Here is a 19,102-nt window from a genome sequence, read left to right as displayed (position 1 = left end):
TCTTCTGACTCGTGTAAAAGAAGCAACCGTTTTAAAAAGTGCTCTTCATGTGCTTAAATATTTACGTCTTCTGCCGACTTGACAAGGCACATGAGAAGAGTCCTTATCGCTGCTCTTATTGTGGTAACTCATTGTTGGGAATGTGGCTAGGGATTTTCTTGTTACAAGAATTTTGAGGAGCACCAGCGCAAATGTCCCCTAAAACGTCCTTGGGGGACGTGCAAACAAACATGTGCTATTTTGCTCTTGATGGTTGTAATCTTCAGTCAGATTACAACAATAAGGAGAGCTGTGCTGAGACCAGTTCTGCAACAAATGAAAGTAAACAGAAACGGCTCCGAGCTCCACAGACCCAGTAGACGACTCCCAGTACCAGCCTTACACCATCAAGTGCAGCATATGTGAGAAGAACTTTTCAGAAATCGTCCCCCTGAAAAGACACTACGCCAAGTCACATAAAGTCAGAGGCCCCTGCCCTTGTCCTCTGTGCAGGAGAACCTCTGGGAGGCTGTGTAAATTGGTTCGAAATCATCACAACAGAAAACTGTGCCAGTGTTTCACCTGTAAGAAATGCTACACAAAGCCGGGACTGCTGGACAATCACAAACAAGTTCATAGTGCGATTGTAACAACACACATTTGTGAAACATGCGGGAAGAGCTTCGAGTCCCTGGCTCCTCTGTTTCTGCACCAGGGAAAACACAAAAGAACAGCAGCCGAGTGTTTGCACTGTCTGTGGTAAACAGTTCAGCACCAAAGCCTATCTGAAAGCACACATGGTGAGGCACACGGGCGGGTGTTCCATGGGCGGTTTGCGGAAAGAAATTCGATCAAAAAAACAGACCTTAAATGGCATCTGTACAAGCAGACCGGGCAGGAGCTGTACCTCTGCGACACATGCGGGAATGGCTGGCCCAGCGCGGCGCAGATCAGGGTTCACATGGTTCAGCACTGCGGTGTGTGTTACAAGAGGCGGTCGCATCTGACGGAGCACCGCAGAGAGAAGCACATCAGACTGCGGCCGTTCATGTGCGAGGTCTGCAGCAAAAACAGGACATGAGGGTGCACACGGGAGAGCGGCTGTTCACATGTCCGAAATGTGGCAAAAGAAAAGGAAACAAAGAAACACAACCTTTTTGGTGCTTTCCTGTGTTTTAACCTGGTCATGTGTTCCACTACAGTCCACTACATTACATTCTGTCATCGGTTATGCCTCACTGCATTTTAAATTAACTGCCACCACGATATTCACTGATATTGTGAATAATTCCCATTCACTCAGTCTCTGATTGGACGTTTCCTTGCTTCAAGGTTTCTCCAAGGTCTACAAGAAGCCTGAGGCTGTACAAAGAGAAGGAGAAGGAAACAGACAATTAACGCGAGGTAATAACATCCTATTGAAAAATAGATGGTATTAGAAAAATAATGTTGAATCACACACTCAGAGGTTTGTCACTCATCTGTTGTGACGCTTGACTAAACTCAGATAATGAGTGTTTCTTGGTAAACTTTCTCTGAATCTTTGCACATAGGCAGTGAGGCAGAAATCAATTATTCAACAGAGAAACCAATGTGCAAGTATTTTAATAGTTGATTAATTTGCATGAAAAGAAGTGAGCTCTTATTTGGGATTGTTTTATATGGTTATAAAATCAATATTCATGTAATATCAGATCAGCACTACTGCCTGTGTAAACGTTAAACCTCGTGCAGAACCAGGCTGTTGCAGAGAAAGCACAGGTCCACCAGGGAGCAATGGTGCTCCAGGTTCGGCCTCGGTTTCATGAGCCAAGAATCTGACTGTTATGTATCTGCAGGTTGATTAAATCTTAATTTCACAGACCACCTCCCATGAAATGAAGAAGGCCAACATATTTCTATAAGATCACGAGCAGCTGTTAAAATTAAAATGGCTTTTGGACGATGACGGGAACATTTTAGGATTAAATCTTGTGACGTGTGACTGTAATCATCTTAAAGTTTTAGAAGACTAAAAGATGTAAAGCAACAAAGGCTGGATGTTTGATCAGATCTCCAACATCAGATACATTCTGTCTGAGTGCCTCTATCTTTGTTCCACCCTCAGCCCTGTCTCAGCAGAGCTCAGAGAAACCCTCACTGTGGGATTTTCCATTTTGTTTCAGCACGCCGTCGTCTAATTCAGAAACAGCGTTGCAGGCGAGGTGATGGAGTGACAGACTGCAATTTCTCCGTTTTTTTTTTTGCAGGGGGCTGAAAATAAACATCTCTGTAATAACCACGCGACGAAGATGCAAGGATTTTTGTGTTAGCCCTGTTTAATAAAAGGTGTAATGAGGGGAGAGGGAGCAGTGCAGGCTCGAGCTGAGGATGCGATGTTGCTATAATAAAGCAATTTTGAGGTAATTGGGTTTGGATGCTCTGTATAGTGGCAAAAAATCACACAATTTGACAGCAGGCGAGTGCATATGGGGGGGGGGGGGGGAGCAGACAATCCAGCCAAATGAAAGCCGTCTCTAGTGGGCGCCGCAGCACTTGATGGTAAGCAGACTGTGCCGCTCCTTTGGGATGTTCTGGCTGTCTAGAACACACTGATTCTTCCTCTGACTCCATCTGTCCCGCTCGCTTTTGATGAACACCACGGTATGAAGTGCAGCTCAAGAGCACAAAGGCCTCCTCTGGCCTCTGTGCGGCTCTGCTGGAGACGAGTATCTCAAGCACAGCTAGCTGAATGTTATAAAGCCCCGATAAAGGGTTTTCTTTAGCTACTGATGACATGCGAAAAAATACTAAAGAATAATTTCCTGTAGACACAATAGGCACATTTGTATCAATGTATTCTAGAATTTACACAGCAGCTCTTGATGTGACTTCATGCACTGGCAGAAACCATAGACAGCTATCTAAGAGTGTAGCCAAATAACCAACTGATAGCTGCAGGATTAGTCCTTATCCATGTCCTGCAGCCACTGGACTCTCCAACCCCTGAACATCAACCAGGGACCATGCACACATCTGGGACCACTGGGGGGGGTAGAGAGCTGATCCCTGGTCTATTGGGCTCAGGCCCTCTGCCACCCGACCAACATGCACAGAACATTCTGCTTAGAATTTCAATTCATACTGTTCAAACTAATATATATAATGTGGCTTGTTTGTATTCTAACTTATTTACAGACTAAATTGATTTAATCCATCTTTAAGTGGTTTGAAGTAATAGATTTATTCTTTTGCTTTATGAGAATCTTTTCTTTCATTGTAATATAACATTTTCTAGCAGGCTGAGTCGACCTTTCATCATTGCAGTTATTAAATGACGCGATGACAAAATCCATTCTGTAATCACTTCTGCACTGGATCTGTGGGACGAGCTGCAGGTGAAAGGAGAGGGCAGAGTCCCCTCGGCTCAATTACTCAGCTTCACCAAATAATTCTGCTCCCTCAGATCCCAGCCTTTCATACCTCAGGCTATGAGTCCGTCTTTACACTGGCTTACATAACTGTCTGAGAAGAGTAGGCATCATATAACATACTATTCTGTGTAGATCTCACACACAGCATCTCTGTTTCACATGAGGAAGTTCCCTTCAAAATGAAAATTATTTACCCCCCTTATTGACGACAGGGAGACACATATGACATTTCAATCCATTCATCAATGATCGACATCGCTCCTGGGGAGAGCTGGAGCCAATCCCAGCTGACACTGGGCGACAGGCAGGGTACCCCGTGGACAGGTTGCCAGCATATCACAGGGCTCTCTCGCTCTCGCATCCACACCTAGGGTCAATTTCAAATCCAATCAACCTAATCCCCCATCTGCTTGTTTTTATAGTGTGAGAGGAAGCCGGAGTACCCAGAGAAAACCCACGCAAACAGGAGGAGAACATGCAAACTCCCAGGTCGCCCCCTATAGGCACATTTTGTACTCTAAAAATATCACATTGTAGTGCTTTTCAGAATAGATGCAGTGATTTAGAATCGCTCAGGGCCTGGGGATTAACTAACAGGCTGGCGGAGCTAATCAAACGTACATCAACTGATCACAGTGTAGTAGGAATCGTAAGCACAAGAGCCAACACATGTTCCGACTTTCATGATTAGAAAAACAGGGTAGAAACTTTGAAGGAGTGCTGAGTGGTGCATTGCAGCTTTGATTGAATCGAGTCCCAGTTTTGCAGCAGCGTTGAAGTGATTCTGACTCTGTAAAGTCTCTTACTCAGCAGAAATGTCCTGAAGAGCTGCTGCACTTTGGGAGCTGCACTGGGAGCCACACGTTCTGTGGACATTCACCATGTCCACTTCACATGTACCCCGCACATGTGGGACATTACACTTTATAACTGTTGTAGAAATCAGGGACCCATCCCTTAGACAACAGGCTGGATACTGCATGGTGTTTCATTTCCTTACGTCCAAAACTATCCGTGGCATGTCGCTTTTCATTAGGCGAAATGAGCATCAGAGGGTAGCAGTGACTCAGTGGCGCTCGCTCCTCCAGCATAATTGCTCCTTGGCAATGCGTGCCTCTCAGATTGCAGTGGTATCTTTACCCCCCTCTCTGCCCATTGTGCTGCCACACTTACTATAAATATGACCCATAAGCACATCATCATCATCGACATGCAGCTTTCCTCAGCTCGGCTTTCCGAGAAAGGCGTTATTCTTCAGCTGGCATGTGTTAAGCACATCACAGCCAGGAGCCTTTCCCACACTTGCAAAGAGTGGCACAGAGAGAGAAAGAGATGAATAGAAAAGCAGATAGAGAGCAAGAGATTCTGGGAAGATGCAGCAGCTCCCTGCTGGCTCTTACACTGAAGACACTCTCTTGTCATTTTCTTTACACCATCGTGTCACACAGCTTGCCAGGTGTTCCAGCCAGGTGAGGCCGATGGTTTATTTGATTTCTCCTGCAGCAGGAGCATCCGATAATAGAGTCCTGAGTGTAGGATTGCTATTTTTTTCGCCCGTTTTTTTTTTACCTATTCATGTTTTATTCAGACCTGGGATGCTTCAGCACAAGAGAGCCTATATGTGCAACCATGTAGGGAAGATGGATGCTGAATGCTGTTCTTTTTTTAAGATGCAGGGGCTGTTAGTCCATCATACAAGGCTCTTCAAAGAGATGTCAGAAATGTGCTGTGCGCATGTGTTTGGAATGTGCGGGTGGGGGCTATGACAGAGACATAAATCAGAGCTGATGGATACAGATAAGTGATACAAATCTCTTCTTGCTAATTATCTGCACTTTGTCAAACACTTTTGCTAATCGCCTCTTGTGTCGCTGCAGATGTCTAAAAATATTCCACATTCAGCAGAGTCGGCACTGTTGCCCCGGCCCAGGAGTTGATCTGAAATTCTCTTTTCCTCTGAAGCAGGGACTGACAGCTCAAAGTGGCGATTGCACATTCCACCCTGTCCTGACCTTGAAGTCACCTTGCAGCTGCTTTATGAATTCTGGATAATCTGAGCAGACCCTCTATAATGAGAGTGACTTTGCAAATCATTCCGGAGCTGCAAATGCATGTCCTGCTTGAGAGGTTGGGCTTGAGGCCTGGCCAGTATAGCTGCATGAAGTGCTCCACGAACTGTACAATGAGTCCTCAGGTAAACCCGGCAGGAACATATAGCTCTGCAGCAGAAACGTGTCCTGTCCCACCATGCATCTTGCGAGTATCGATCGTACTCTTTCGGACAGCAGTGCTCACTGCACACAGACTGCAACAGAAGCAGCAAAGGGAGCGAAAGAGAGAGAGAGAGAGAGAGGCAGGGGCTGGTGGGTGGTGAATGAGTTGAGTTTAGCTTTTTTTAGCTTAATGTGGCTGCACCACAGAGCCTGGTTGAACATTCAATTGTGAGACTAGAGTACATGCACCCATCCAAATACTGGTTCAGTTAGGCTTGCAAATTTGAATTGTAAGCGCATCCATACTGTGTGTATAAGAATGCAAATGCACACTTGCACAGAAGCTATAGGGGAAGTACCCATTTGATCTGTTCCCCTATATAACTGCAATGCAGCCAAGTCTTGGCTCCTTCAGTTTGTCTATTTGCATTCAGGCAAGGTATAAAGGGGACAGTCCCAGCCACCAGCGTCCAAACCCCACTACACTGCATCCATCTGCTCATCCCAATAAACATCTGTACAGTGGGTGTGCTGTGATTAACGCCACATATGCCAGTGCAGACCAGAGAAGACCAGGAGCCTGCAAGGATGAGCTGACCAGTGTGTCGAGGCAGCCAGGTGCATAGAAAAACAAGAAAATGACTAAGTAGTGTGATTCTGATATGTTGCATGAACATGGTATTCTTGAGCTGTGCACAAATTATTGCATAGCTATAAGCAGGTAGAGAACATATTCGATTTTACAGGAAATTATGATGGCACTCAGTAGAGCCTATAATATCCACTTATGAAACCAAATTTACCAGGTCTGTATTTTTATTTCTATCCACACCAAATTGCACACATCCATAAATATCAGTCCCCTGAACAGGCTTAATTTTCTTCTTCAAGACCCATGAATTATTCTCTGAGAAATCAAGGATAATGTAAAATGTGCTACCTTTGTGGTAGCACGGAAATCGGTTGAGTAGTTTGTGGACAAAAAAGCAAACTCACATGAACCTATAATGTCCTTGGTGGAGGCAATAGATGACTCTCCATTGACTTCTTTTACTGAGTGAAAAATCTAAAAGAAAACGTTGTGCTCTTTCCATCTGGTTAAATCAAAATAAACTGTACACTGAATTCAAAATGATACGGGCATCAATTTATTTCGAAGAGCGTTTAAGAGCCGAGCAGTTTGCAGAATGGAGAGAAACAAAGCAGCGGACCGAGAGGAAAAGGTTCTGCCTGATAATGTGAGCAAAGGTGATACAAAATCAAAATGTCGGATTTTCTTCAGCAAAGGAACATTAGTGGCAAATCGAAAGTGCTGTGACTCTGAGAGTTTCTTGTGTGTGGTACGAGTTTGAGGACAGAAAGCAGATGGGACTTGAGCTGCTGAGTGATGAGCAAATTAAAACTGGCCAACCTCTTCCAGTGAGAAGGACGCCGGCGTCCACTGGCGGCTCACCAACATGGGGCAGAGCACACACACATGCACACCCACATACACACGCACACATCTCTGCCTCTGGGCTAATGGGCACGATCCTTAAGTAAACAATAATGATTCCAGCTCCACAAACACTGTGATCTCTCAGCTGCTGGTCCAGTGTGTGTGTGTTCGTTACTTTTTGACCTTTTGCTGCACTGACATAATCATGACCAGCAGTCCTCATGGGGACCAAAGCCTGGTCATGGTGGAGCAAAACTTAACTTCTGAGGTCCTGGTTAAAGTAAAGGTTAGATGTGATCTAGTCTTGGTTAAAGTTAGGGATACGGTTTTGTTTAGACTCTCTTCAATGAACGAAGGTCAATGCAAAGTCCTAATAAGGATACCTGCGCAAACCTGTTTGTGTGTGTGTTATCCAGGTATTACTCAAGTTGTGGGGACAGAAATCTGTAAACATGTCGTCCTTATGGGGACATAAAAGAAAATCCTCATTATGTAAGTTATTCAATTTTTAGGTGAACACGTATTTTAAGGTTAAGCTAGGTTTAGGTTAGAGACTCTGTATGTGTGTGTGTGTGTGAGTGTGTGTGTGTGTGAGAGGGCGAGTCTGAGCTGACGGCGAGAACCACCATAACAGGCAGTAATGATTGAAATCAAACCTGTGAAGTAGGTCAACCATCCGTCCACACCACCGCCCCTTTAATATTTTATGACAGGTGACACTGTTGTTAATAGCCGCACAGTAACTGATGCCATTATATCTTTATATCTCTGTGACTGCCCGCTGGGCCATTTAACTGTTGGGCAAATGAGATTAGTGCAGATGCTAAACAGGCCGATGCAATAAAGCGATGTTTCATACATTCTCCCTGATTCCATTAGAGGCCCGCGGGGGTGCGTCATCATCTGTGTGCTACAGCCTCGTTCCGGCAAAGAGTCAAACCCTGGATCCCCATTGGGACTCGCTGATCTGTGTATCAGCACCAGGGAATACAAAAATATTAATAATAGCTGTTTTCACACAGAACAGTAGAGTTGGCTGTGAGGTGTCATCTCCAAATTGTCACACGGACAAACTCAACACACATCAAAACTAGTCACACAACTTAGTAACAGAGCAGCAGTCGCCAGGTTGGCAGCGACTTTGTTATAGACCTGAAAGCGTTGCATAAAACAGAGGAATCCTAGCAGTTCATTGATGAAAACATTTCCACTGGCTCCAAAATAAAATAGTTTACATAAAAACAATCAATTTTGACCTGTGTCTCTGTTACCTCATCATATTCTATAAAATATTAGGTTGCGTGTGATATAATGGCTCCAATAAAACAAATAGAAACCACAGCTATTATCTCGTCTGGAGCCAAACACAGGTAATTGTTCGCTCTTTGTTTCCGGTCCTTTGCAGCTCTGATCATTTATCATGGTCGAGCACCTGGGCACACTAACTCCAGACTTTTGGTTTCCTTGGCGATAAGAAAAGCTAAATCCTGCTCCACTTTTTCAGGTGGAAGTGAGTCAACAGCGCCGTTGTACAAATCGCCCCCACACCACCCTCACGCTCTGTGTGAGGCCGTTGTAGAGTGAGGGAATAAAAAAGGAGCAGAGAGACAAATGGCAGCGTCCCGTCACTGACAACAAGCTTTGTCTCCAAACACTCACTGGCATGAGAGGAGCCACCTGGAGCTGCAAAGGCTTATCTGAGAACACCATGCTGCAGGCTTTTCATTATCATTATTATTATTATTTAAGATTAATTCATCCTGGAGATCAGAAGTGGAAACCGTTGCTCCTTTACAGCACCGCCCAGGTTTAAACTGAGAAGCTTCATTTGAGAAGCTGCACTGGAGCAAAGAGCGGATACTTTACGATCTGATGACATTCTGGGAACAGTCCAGCCTCTTGCTAGTGTCCTGACTTGAGATAACACAGACTCTACTTCATGAAGAAATGATTTCCTCAGCCATTTCATTGGTTCCAACTCTTCAGATTTGAGGTTCTGCTTCATTTATCAATTTGAAATCTTCCTAATTGTATATCTTTGGACTCTGTCACTGTTGGTCGGACGAAAACAAAGCAGCCTAAATATTCCGGGGAATTCTGCTCGTCATTTTACTTATCTTTAAGATGAAATGATTAATTGAAAAATAACTAGCAGCTGCTCAGAGAGTCCAAACCTCTCCCATGGCTACCGCCCACCTCGTCATGTGAAAGCACCCCCTTTAGAGAATTGAATGGGCACACACACACACACACACACACACACACACACACACACACTCTCACTAAGTTTACATATATGACACTATAAAATGATTGAAGGGAAATGTTAAACAAATCATCTCCCCCAACTGCACATGCTCGATGAAACCCCACAATGAACTGGCCGACATCCAAACAGTACAGCAAGCTATAGGCGTGGTGCTCGTCTCACACACAGTGCTGAGTGGACCGATGGGTGCGCCACCAGCAGGCTGAGGTGCCGGCACTATGCACCTGCACTAATATGTTCTGTACTTCAGTACATTTCGAGGAGCAAACGCGAGACTCGTGATGTCATTCAAATGATCAAACTCGTGGGCTTCACTCATTTGAATGTGTGACATTTTGACCGAGTGCTGCCACACACAATCCTCACAGATCCTCCAGTAAAAACGACTTCCAGGAGATCTGTTTTCAAACACACAGCCTAGTATCATGGTCCCACTGTCGTGCAAACAGATCTGGATCCTGTTGACTCAGTCAGCACAAAATGCCAAGTCACCATGGTAACAGGGGATGCAACTGGAGGCTGGTGGAGGCAGCTCACCACTATGGGCATCACCGGGGTGGATCCTTGACAGCAGTTTAAAATGCAGTGATTAAAATCTACAAACGACTCCGAATAAGCCGGATACCACCCTCATCCGATTTTGTGCACCACAACCAGCTCGGGCTACTACAGGTCACGTTGGAGCTTCTTCACATTATGTAACTGCGTTGAATTACAGCGGTGGATGTTACCAGGCGCTGACTACACAACCAGAAACCTCACATGAAGTGAATAAAAGGGTGTGAACGAACATGATGGAGCATAGTGACGTTTTATTGCGGAAACATCAGTGACAGGGTCGTCCACAAAGTTGCGTAATGATTCACGACCCTCATGTCCTTAAAATAATGAGTCCCCCCCCCCCCCTCCATCATAACATCTGGATTTATAAAACCTTAAAGCATATCGTCCCTCAGAATAACAGGCTGTGGGGATGTTGTGGTAATACACAGGCTATGATCCGAACCACCCAGTCCACCCACAGACACAAACCCATACTGGGAGCTCAGCGTGGACGGACGCGCTCCTACCTGTCCGCAGGTTGAAGGAGAGTCGGGCTTCAACCAGGTACGGGGTGTCGCTCTTGGAGCGGAGTCTCCTGATCGCTCTGCGGTCTGTGCTGCCGTCTGTGGTGGTCGCCATCAATGTGAACCAGAGTCCAGTGATGAGCCGCCGCTGCTGCTGCTGCTGCTGCTGCTGCCGAGGCTGGACCACTGCTCGGGCACACGCAGGAACCGCGACCACTCACACACTGGGAGGTACTGACGATGGGGGAGGAGGAAGTTCACACACACACACACACATACGGACAAACACACACACACACACACACACAAATACACACACGCACACTTTATTCCTTGTCAACAGCAGAATATGATTGCTAATTTAATAATGAACACATTCATTGACTAGCTTTATATCTTATAAATCCTATAAATTCTGAATTATATATGAAAATATGGCATGTGTATATACATTTCTTTAGATTACATACATAAAATACATACAAATAAATACAAACTTTTATTAAAAACATACATATATATATATTGAAATATATGAAATATGTACTAAACAAAATGTAAAAGGTATCACCTAATATGTTACAGAATAAATTATATGAATAAGTAAGGCTGGTGATATTTTTCTTGTAAATTGTACTGTTTTCCTATTACTGCTCTATAGTACACCATACATTAAACAACTACACAATTACTTACTAATAGATAATTGGAGATATACAAATAACAAAGACAAAAGTAAATTATGTACACGATATGGGGAGATGTAGTTTTACAATTCAAATGGTTTTGATGATTTGAATCTAGTTTGCATCTCTATTGTCCCACCAAAAGAAAAAATAATAAGACAATGATTCCCTCTAGATATTTTCAGATTTAGTGTATGTATTGTTCTGACAGTGTCTCCTGAGTTTGGACAAAACAAACACCAACAGACTGTGATCTATTATGTGTTGGCTGCAGACTGTGAGCTCCTTATATTCAGTCTCTGGGTGAGCTGCTCTGTCTCAGACTCGAGGAGAATGAATGAACCATCCTAAATGAAGTGCACTTACAGCAGTCTACCACCAGGTGGCTCTCTGAAGCACCATCTAACACACAAGGCTCAGTAGATACTGTAGCTTCAATTAAATTAATAATGAGATGTAGGCTAAAAGTAACACACAGATATAATCAACATTGTCCATCATTTTTAACAAGATGTCAAAGATTAATAGAGAAAATACGGATTAATCTAAATTGAAAATCGTATTTAGTTCACATTAGCTTAGAGGAGGCCAATATCCCCTTATTCTTAATGTTGGAATTATTAAGATATTCCTCCTCTCCATGTTCTTTCCCTTCTCTCTCTCCATCTATCTGCCCTCCTCTCCCATTCACTGTATTTCTCACCATCGTGTCATTCTCTCTCTCTCTCCCTCCCTCTTCTTCCCCCTCTATTCTCTCTTCCCTTATATATCGTTGGATTGGATTACCTGCTCGTTCGCTTGAGAAACTAAGCACAGGAAGAAGTTGGACAAATTATTGTGTGTGTGTGTCTGTGTCATTCTGTGCTGCTTTTGATACACATTTCAGAGAAAACCATTGTATTTTGTACTTTACTATATATATTTGACAGCCTAACTTAAAAGTTACTTTTATATTTGTTATTATTGTTAGTAGTAGTATAAGTAGTTGTAGTTGAAGTAGTAGTAGTATTTCAAACTCTTTTTACAAACTTATATATGCCAACATTGCAGATACGTGCTCCACACCATGCTCCACACACGACGTGAACCACTGACGTGACAGAAAACAAACAGACTTCCGTTTGACGCGTGTAGGGTTTACGACAGTGCGGCACGTTTACGGCTCCTCGCATCAGTTTCAGTGATACAAGTAAACAAGCGGCGGTTCGAGTTCTTCTTCTGCACAGAAACAGGAAACTTCGCAAACCTGGTGAGTACTTCAAAGTTATCGAGACGAGTTCGGTCAAACTCGGGCGCACTACTTCTGTTTGCAGCGGAAAAATACACAAAAGTACATGTTTGGATGCGTATTTACGTTCCTGAGTATTTGACAGCTAAAAAACGCAACAACGTTTAGCATGAAGTTTGTGTATTTGTTAGGGACTAAGCTTTGTGCTAGCCACGTGTACTTTTGAGGGTTTTCTCGTTTCTGGGCGGAAAGTTGTTGGTGTGTTGCCTCCACAATGTAACTCAGCAGCAACATGTGGAAACTCGTAATGTGTCCGCAGCTCTTGGACTGGGCTGAGCAGCCTGTGAAACTGGTTTTGTGTGTCTTTTCAGCCTTGTGGGGACGCGCCCAGTTGTTTTTTTTTGTTTTCTGAAGACATTTTGAAACTATGTCTAAGTTGTTCGTTTACATATTTGTGTTCTTATCAGGGGGCCAGAATCCAAGACTCCTGATTGCACAACTTCACCACAAGCATTCTCACAACCACGTCTTGTTTTCATTTCCACATGTTGACACAGTTATGTAACTTAACCCCCCCCCCCCCCCACACACACACACAGAATAGGGCTTGTTCACTAGGGATGGGTAATAAAACAATAATCCCTGAATAGTTTTCTCAGGAGCAATATAACACCGGTTCAGAGTTTTGCTGTTTGTCTTTCCTTGCTCATAAGGACTTATTTAAACATCAGTATTAAAATAGTGTTTACATTATTACACCGAATATGTACCCACCAGTTTAAGGCATTAGTTGGATTAACATGGCATATCTGGAAACTTTGAGATCATTCTTGTTTAGACATTATAATCATATTTAGTCCAGTGGCACCAATTGTAATTGTAAAAAAAAAAAGCTTGCTTTGCAAGCCCATTGTGGCTAAGCTCTGATATTCCAATGCCAACCCAGCTCTTAATTGTCAGTCACTGTTTCATATTATTGAGATGTGAACTGAATCTTCGTTACGTGGTCCAATAAACCAACTAACTACTCAGCTGCCGTTTTTGAGTTTGTGAAGAGACTCCATTAAAGCTTGAAGGACCAAGGTCAAATCTGCACATCTGCACCACATGCTGCAAAAGAAAGGAAAAAGATAGCAGAAATAGGAAGTTGCATTTAAAATGTGGGGCTGTGAGATAATTAATGTCTTTCTCCCTCTGTTCTTCTGAAACAGTAACGACAATGCTTCTCCAAACTCGGGCCCTGTTTGGCCTTGGTCGGCGCATGTGCTCCACGCACGTGCCTCAAGGACTTTTGAAAGACACAGTAAGACCCAACTCAGGTAAAACGAAAAGCAATAGAGTTTGTAATGAATGACGTTTCAGGTCATGAACAGATTTTACTAATGCAAGGTGTGTGCAAGGGGCATCGAGAACACTGAATTTGTAACTACCAATTGTAAAATGTATTTCTCTGTATGTTTTGTAGCATTGAGACCCCCCCCCCCCGTACACTAATCAGGACATATTGTTTGAGGATTACTCAAGCAACAATCGACCCATCTGTTTTCTATTAGGATTTTGTCTGTTTTCCCAGATATGTCTGAATTCCGGGATGTCTTTTCCAAAGCCAAGCACATAGTCATCATCACAGGGGCAGGCGTGAGTAGTGAGAGTGGAGTACCGACCTTCAGGAGAGAGCATGAGAAGTGGAGGAAATGGCAGTCTCAGGTAATGGAGAGAAAACAGGGTTCTGGGATAATTAATTTATCTATTTGTCTTCTTTATTTTTAAATGTAGGTCAGAGTCTTGTGTTCGGCCTGTTTTCCAGCTGTTGGTGTGAAATGTGTGTGTATTTTATGTTTACATAATACATCTTAACTGCTCAGTGGATTAATCTGAGCAGCAGCAGCCATGACAGAGAGAAATGGTGTTTGTTGCATAATTTGGGTTCTTGTCGTGGGCTGCAGCAGGATTAACGCTTAGTAAAGCATCAACAGTTATTTTTAATCCAGTCCTCCTTAATTGATGTATTCAAACTTAATCTTTGCCGCATTTCATTATCTATACATAGATTTATTTATGGCAGATTGCCACCACACAAGCATCAACAGCCACATATTGATTTCCTAATTTGATTACTTTTTCAAATAGGTAAAATCTTGTTTCATTAAATCTCTCAGCAACTCCTAGTTGCCAACCATCTCACCCTCCTGTCGGCTATTATGTGGGAAATCGTGTTTGTTATGTGTCTTTCCTCTGATAATGACAACTTCAATTACTTCTTAGCTTTTGAGCCTTGACGTAAAACATTAAACGCCAATGCATCCTTAGGACTTGGCCACTCCAGAGGCCTTCTCACGCACCCCGTCTCGGGTCTGGGAGTTCTACCACTACAGGAGGGAGCTGGCGCTGAACAAGAAGCCCAACGCGGCCCATCTGGCTATAGCGGAGTGTGAGGCCCGGCTGAGGAAGCAGGGACGCTCCGTGGTTGTCATCACCCAGTGCACGGATGACCTTCACCGACAGGCCGGGTCCAAACACATACTCAAGATTCATGGTAAATCTTTATTGCCTCCTTTTTAATGAAAGAAATCCGCCATGTTTAGGAGAAAGATATCTATTAGCGTGTGTAATGTGGTACAGTTGGATTAAATTTAAAGGGACTGTTGGGCCTTGGCGGAGATATGTGCTCTACTGAGGGCCACTCTTGTTTTAAATTAAATGAGCCTTTCTAACAAAAGATTTGGTCTTCTGGTAATACTGGTGTTATACGTTATAGTCTGGACTTGAGAGTGCCTTTGTCTGCATGTGCTGTTCTAAACGGTGAAACAGCTGTGTTCTCTGTGTGTTATTGCAGGCAGCCTCATGGAGACACGCTGTGTGAGCTGTGGAGATGTGAACGTAAACATGCGTAGCCCCATTTGTGCTGCCCTTAAGGACAATGGGTAAGAGGCAGCGAGTCCACACGCTGATAAACATGCAGGATTTGAGCCTGATCTCATCAGCTTGATCCGTGTTTGCATTAACCCACTGTGTCTGATCCCTTAATGAACAGGTCACCTGACCCAGATGTCGCTGATGCCGAGATTCCAGTGGATAAACTGCCAAGGTGGGATTCATGTCACCTGATGTAAATAATGCAGAGGGTCACACTGGCTGAGATCTTTGTGTTGGTTCTCGGCTGTGCCTAGATTAAAAAAATAAATAATTAAAGAGTTTCAGTCGTGTCTCGGGGATGGGAGAAGTCAATGTAATCAAAAATTCCCTAATTATTAACTTAGTAATCAATAACTTGTTGCAGACAACACATTGCATGCAGACAACAACTTTGCTAGAGTTATTTTGATATTCTTGGATTAGATGGATGAGCCCTCATCTCCACCCTCCAGCTGCTCTGCTGTGAGCTTTTGTCGGACCTGCTGCTCCTTCCTGATCAGCTCTGTCCCGGCTCATACATGTAGTTGTTAGAAGCACTGTTGTTTATCTGAAATTCTCTAAAGTTATTTTCCATTTCTTCTTCCTTTTTAGTCCATTTAATGACATTGCATATATATATATATATAATGTATATGTAGCATTGGTACATTACATTTTTTCCCTGGGGAAACAATGTCAGGCAAATCCCACCACTGGGTCTGAGTAATGAGTTGCTGCCTTGTAAGCACAAATTAAATGAAGCTTCCATGACCTTTTCCTTTTCACCCTTTTAGTTTTCGTTTTGGTTTACACTTGTTTTCATAATTAGCTGTAGTTGAGTCCTGTGTGACCATTAGTGAAGTCAGGGCTTCCATGTGGGGGCACTGGTGTACTGTAAATATTTCAAGCTTCCTCTCAGCTATAAAGCAGTCCTAAGAAATATTTCCAAAGCTTTGCAAATGGACGAGGAATTGAGTTTAATTAATAATGCACAATAGTGTAAACAACAACTAAGAGTGCAGGAACACAGGCTATAACTTTGAAGCATTAAGAACTAAGTGCATTCATGAAGTGCTCTGTCTGACTCCTATGGAACAATGAATCATCTAAAGTCTGTTTGGTGCTGCTGTGTCAAGGTGTCAGGACAGCGAGTGCCGTGGTCTGCTCAGGCCCAACGTGGTGTTCTTCGGAGAAACCCTGGACTCTCACATCCTGACCAAAGTGGAAAAAGAGATGGAAATCTGTGACCTCTGTCTGGTGGTGAGTTATCCTCCTTTTTACATGCACGGCACACATGTAATATTCTTTTCATGTGTAATATTATTATATAACACAATATTTTTCCAGAAATAGTACTGCACGGTAGATTTTAAAATTGATGCTGGTGTTGCTGCCCTCTGTGGTATACCTGTAGGTGGGCACATCTTCAATCGTCTACCCGGCAGCCATGTTTGGGCCCCGGGTTGCATCCAGAGGCGTCCCAGTGGCAGAGTTCAACACACAACAAACACCGAAAACCGAATACTTTACGTAAGTTGGCCAAGGAAACCAAGTGCACGTTGAATAAACTAAAAATATCAAGACTTTGATGAAATAATAAATGAAACAAGACGCATGTTCATATTGATATTTAGCACCATCTCCTGGCGTCACGGGCTAAACCCCAGTTCCCTTCAAAATATTTGTCAACCTTGAATCAGTCGCCCAGGCCAATGCACTTTCACCTACATGAGTGACCGTTTGCATTTTGACCTAAAATCCTGACCGTCAGTGTCTCCTTGTTTTTCTCTGTGTGTCACAGGTACCATTTCCAGGGTCTCTGCGGAGCGACACTGCCTCCAGCTTTGGAACGACACGAGTCCGAGGTCATTTAGCGGCTTTACAGACAGCAGTCTGTGCCTCCTCTATATTCTAATGCAACTTAGAGCTGTGGGGTTTCACAGCATTCCTCCAAGTCTTTGCCTTAAAAATCACTTTATGCTGTTAACGCTCGGTAGAGGAAGAGCTGTAAATAATTTAGCATTTTTAAGACTTTGATATGGATCGTTTTAATACTTGAATATATAGCTCGCTTTACTGGAAATGGGATTTTGACTGATTTACATATTTGCTGCTTAGAGTTCAGCCGAATCTTTGCAGGGGGATATAAGAAAGAAAATGCACTATGTATGTAGTTCTTTGCATAGGAAAACATTTCCTCAGGTATCAGAGGGTGTTGTTATTCTTAACATATGAGATACTGGCCAGGGATTGTTAGATTATATATAAATATATAGTGTGCTTCAAAATCATGCTTTTGAATGATATATTCCTTCTGGGGCTAATCGATAATATTCCCTTTTTCTTTTTCCACCGAATGAACAGCTGTACAGACCGAAAAATAATCTAGTGCCTTTCAAAACTGTTTACACAACCTTGACCAAAGTGCTCGCTGTAGACCTCAAGTGAAAATCAACCCCTGTTACAGAGATGTAGCCGAGTGCAGAGTTTGATTTTGACCAAAACAAAGACGCTCAAGAGGAAAACGTCTTTTCACTCCTGTTGTCGTGTTGTCCACTCTGTATGAGTAAAGTTACATGTCATGGGTCATCCATGATACTTTTTTACACAGTTTAGTGTCTTTTTTCAAAAAATATATATGTCCAATCACAGTTGAAAGAAAAAATGTCTAAAAATTAAATCAGCCAGATAATATTGATCAACATGTTTTTTGACGACGATTTTGCTCATACAGTTACTTATGATGTCTTCTATTAAACCTTTCAATCCAATGATACAGAGTATAACAATTAAAACACTACATGTACATTTGCTGTTTCTGTGTCTTTGTGCCATTGCTTTGGTTGAGCCACGGTGACGTGCATAACACTGTATGTACCCAAAATGAACAGTAGAGGCCAGCATGTAGCTTCTAAAGTCAAACCGTATTTAACTACATTCAGAGAGCGACGCAAAACAACCTCATAAACACCATCCAGTTTTTTTTTCTTTTAAAAATAATCTCAGAAGAAACTTCATGTGAGCTTTTATTATTATTTTCTTTTTTAGGCTGAGGCTGAGTGCAATATTCCCCAGTTCAACATTTGACCACTGGTCTCCAGTTATAAGCTTTGACAGGTCAAGGGTTGACTTGTTTGATTTATTGCAAGACCCAACAATCCCCTTATGAAACCACATTTAATTTCACTAGATCCAGATTTTATTTGGATCTGCACCAAATTACACACAGCCATGAATGTCAGGCCTCTAAACATGCCTGATGTTTTTCATCAAGAACCATGAATTGTTCTCTACGAAACTAACAAAGATGATAAATCTCGCAATTTAAAAGAGAGGGATCTGCACCGACATACATAAGTTCTTGACCCCTAAAGCTTCCTTCCCCCCGTGGGTTTAGTGGTCGTACTTTTTGCTTTATCAAGCTAAGAAATAAACAAGCACAGATGAAAACATAACCTCATTAGGATCAGAAGGGCATGATCAACAGAAAAAAGGCAAACATCACCGGAAGGTATTTTGAAATATCATGTAGCAGATATATGTTTTGTTTCCTCTGCTCTTAATCATCCCATCAACTCCCAATTAATGAAATACTGGACCCTAATGTCTCCTTGAGGACAAAGCTCCAACTCTTCAAAGGTGTTTGTCTTCATTGACTGACTGGACTAACATGGTTAAGTCGTTCCATGGAAATGAGTGAGACGGAGAACCAGGAGTCATTCGGATTAGATGAGGAAGGTTGTGTTCATTAGACAGTGTTCTGATAATGTAATGAGAGTCATAACAGAGTTATCTCAGGAGAGTGGGTACCTGTGAGAGACACACATAATCCATCTTTTGCATTTTAGGGGAATAACTCAGGGTTAATTTGTTTCATGCCCGCTGTAGCTTCAACACATTTTTGTCCACACAGC

General features: G+C 42.9%; 2 protein-coding genes across 2 annotated transcripts in view; one reads left to right on the top strand and one right to left on the bottom strand.

Moving 5' to 3' along the window:
• LOC133968471 (phosphatase and actin regulator 1-like) overlaps window positions 1-10,532 on the bottom strand; it is a 44,988-nt gene extending 34,456 nt beyond the window's left edge. Inside the window, exon 1 of the mRNA XM_062404548.1 lies at window positions 10,383-10,532. Coding sequence (XP_062260532.1) covers window positions 10,383-10,494 — 112 coding nt within the window. The 5' untranslated portion in view covers window positions 10,495-10,532. The remainder of the gene's footprint in view (window positions 1-10,382) is intronic.
• A 1,652-nt stretch (window positions 10,533-12,184) lies between these two features.
• On the top strand, window positions 12,185-18,003 carry LOC133968786 (NAD-dependent protein deacylase sirtuin-5, mitochondrial-like). Its single transcript, XM_062404989.1, has 9 exons — window positions 12,185-12,314; window positions 13,505-13,612; window positions 13,867-14,000; window positions 14,604-14,829; window positions 15,130-15,217; window positions 15,328-15,381; window positions 16,325-16,448; window positions 16,603-16,718; window positions 16,990-18,003. The coding sequence occupies exons 2-9, from the start codon at window positions 13,513-13,515 to the stop codon at window positions 17,060-17,062; spliced, it is 915 nt and encodes a 304-aa protein (XP_062260973.1). The 5' UTR covers window positions 12,185-12,314; window positions 13,505-13,512; the 3' UTR covers window positions 17,063-18,003.
• Window positions 18,004-19,102: the final 1,099 nt, after the last annotated feature.

The sequence above is a fragment of the Platichthys flesus genome, chromosome 14 (assembly GCF_949316205.1).
Source record: "Platichthys flesus chromosome 14, fPlaFle2.1, whole genome shotgun sequence".
Lineage (NCBI taxonomy): Eukaryota > Metazoa > Chordata > Actinopteri > Pleuronectiformes > Pleuronectidae > Platichthys > Platichthys flesus.
This window is presented reverse-complemented; position numbering and strand designations above follow the sequence as displayed.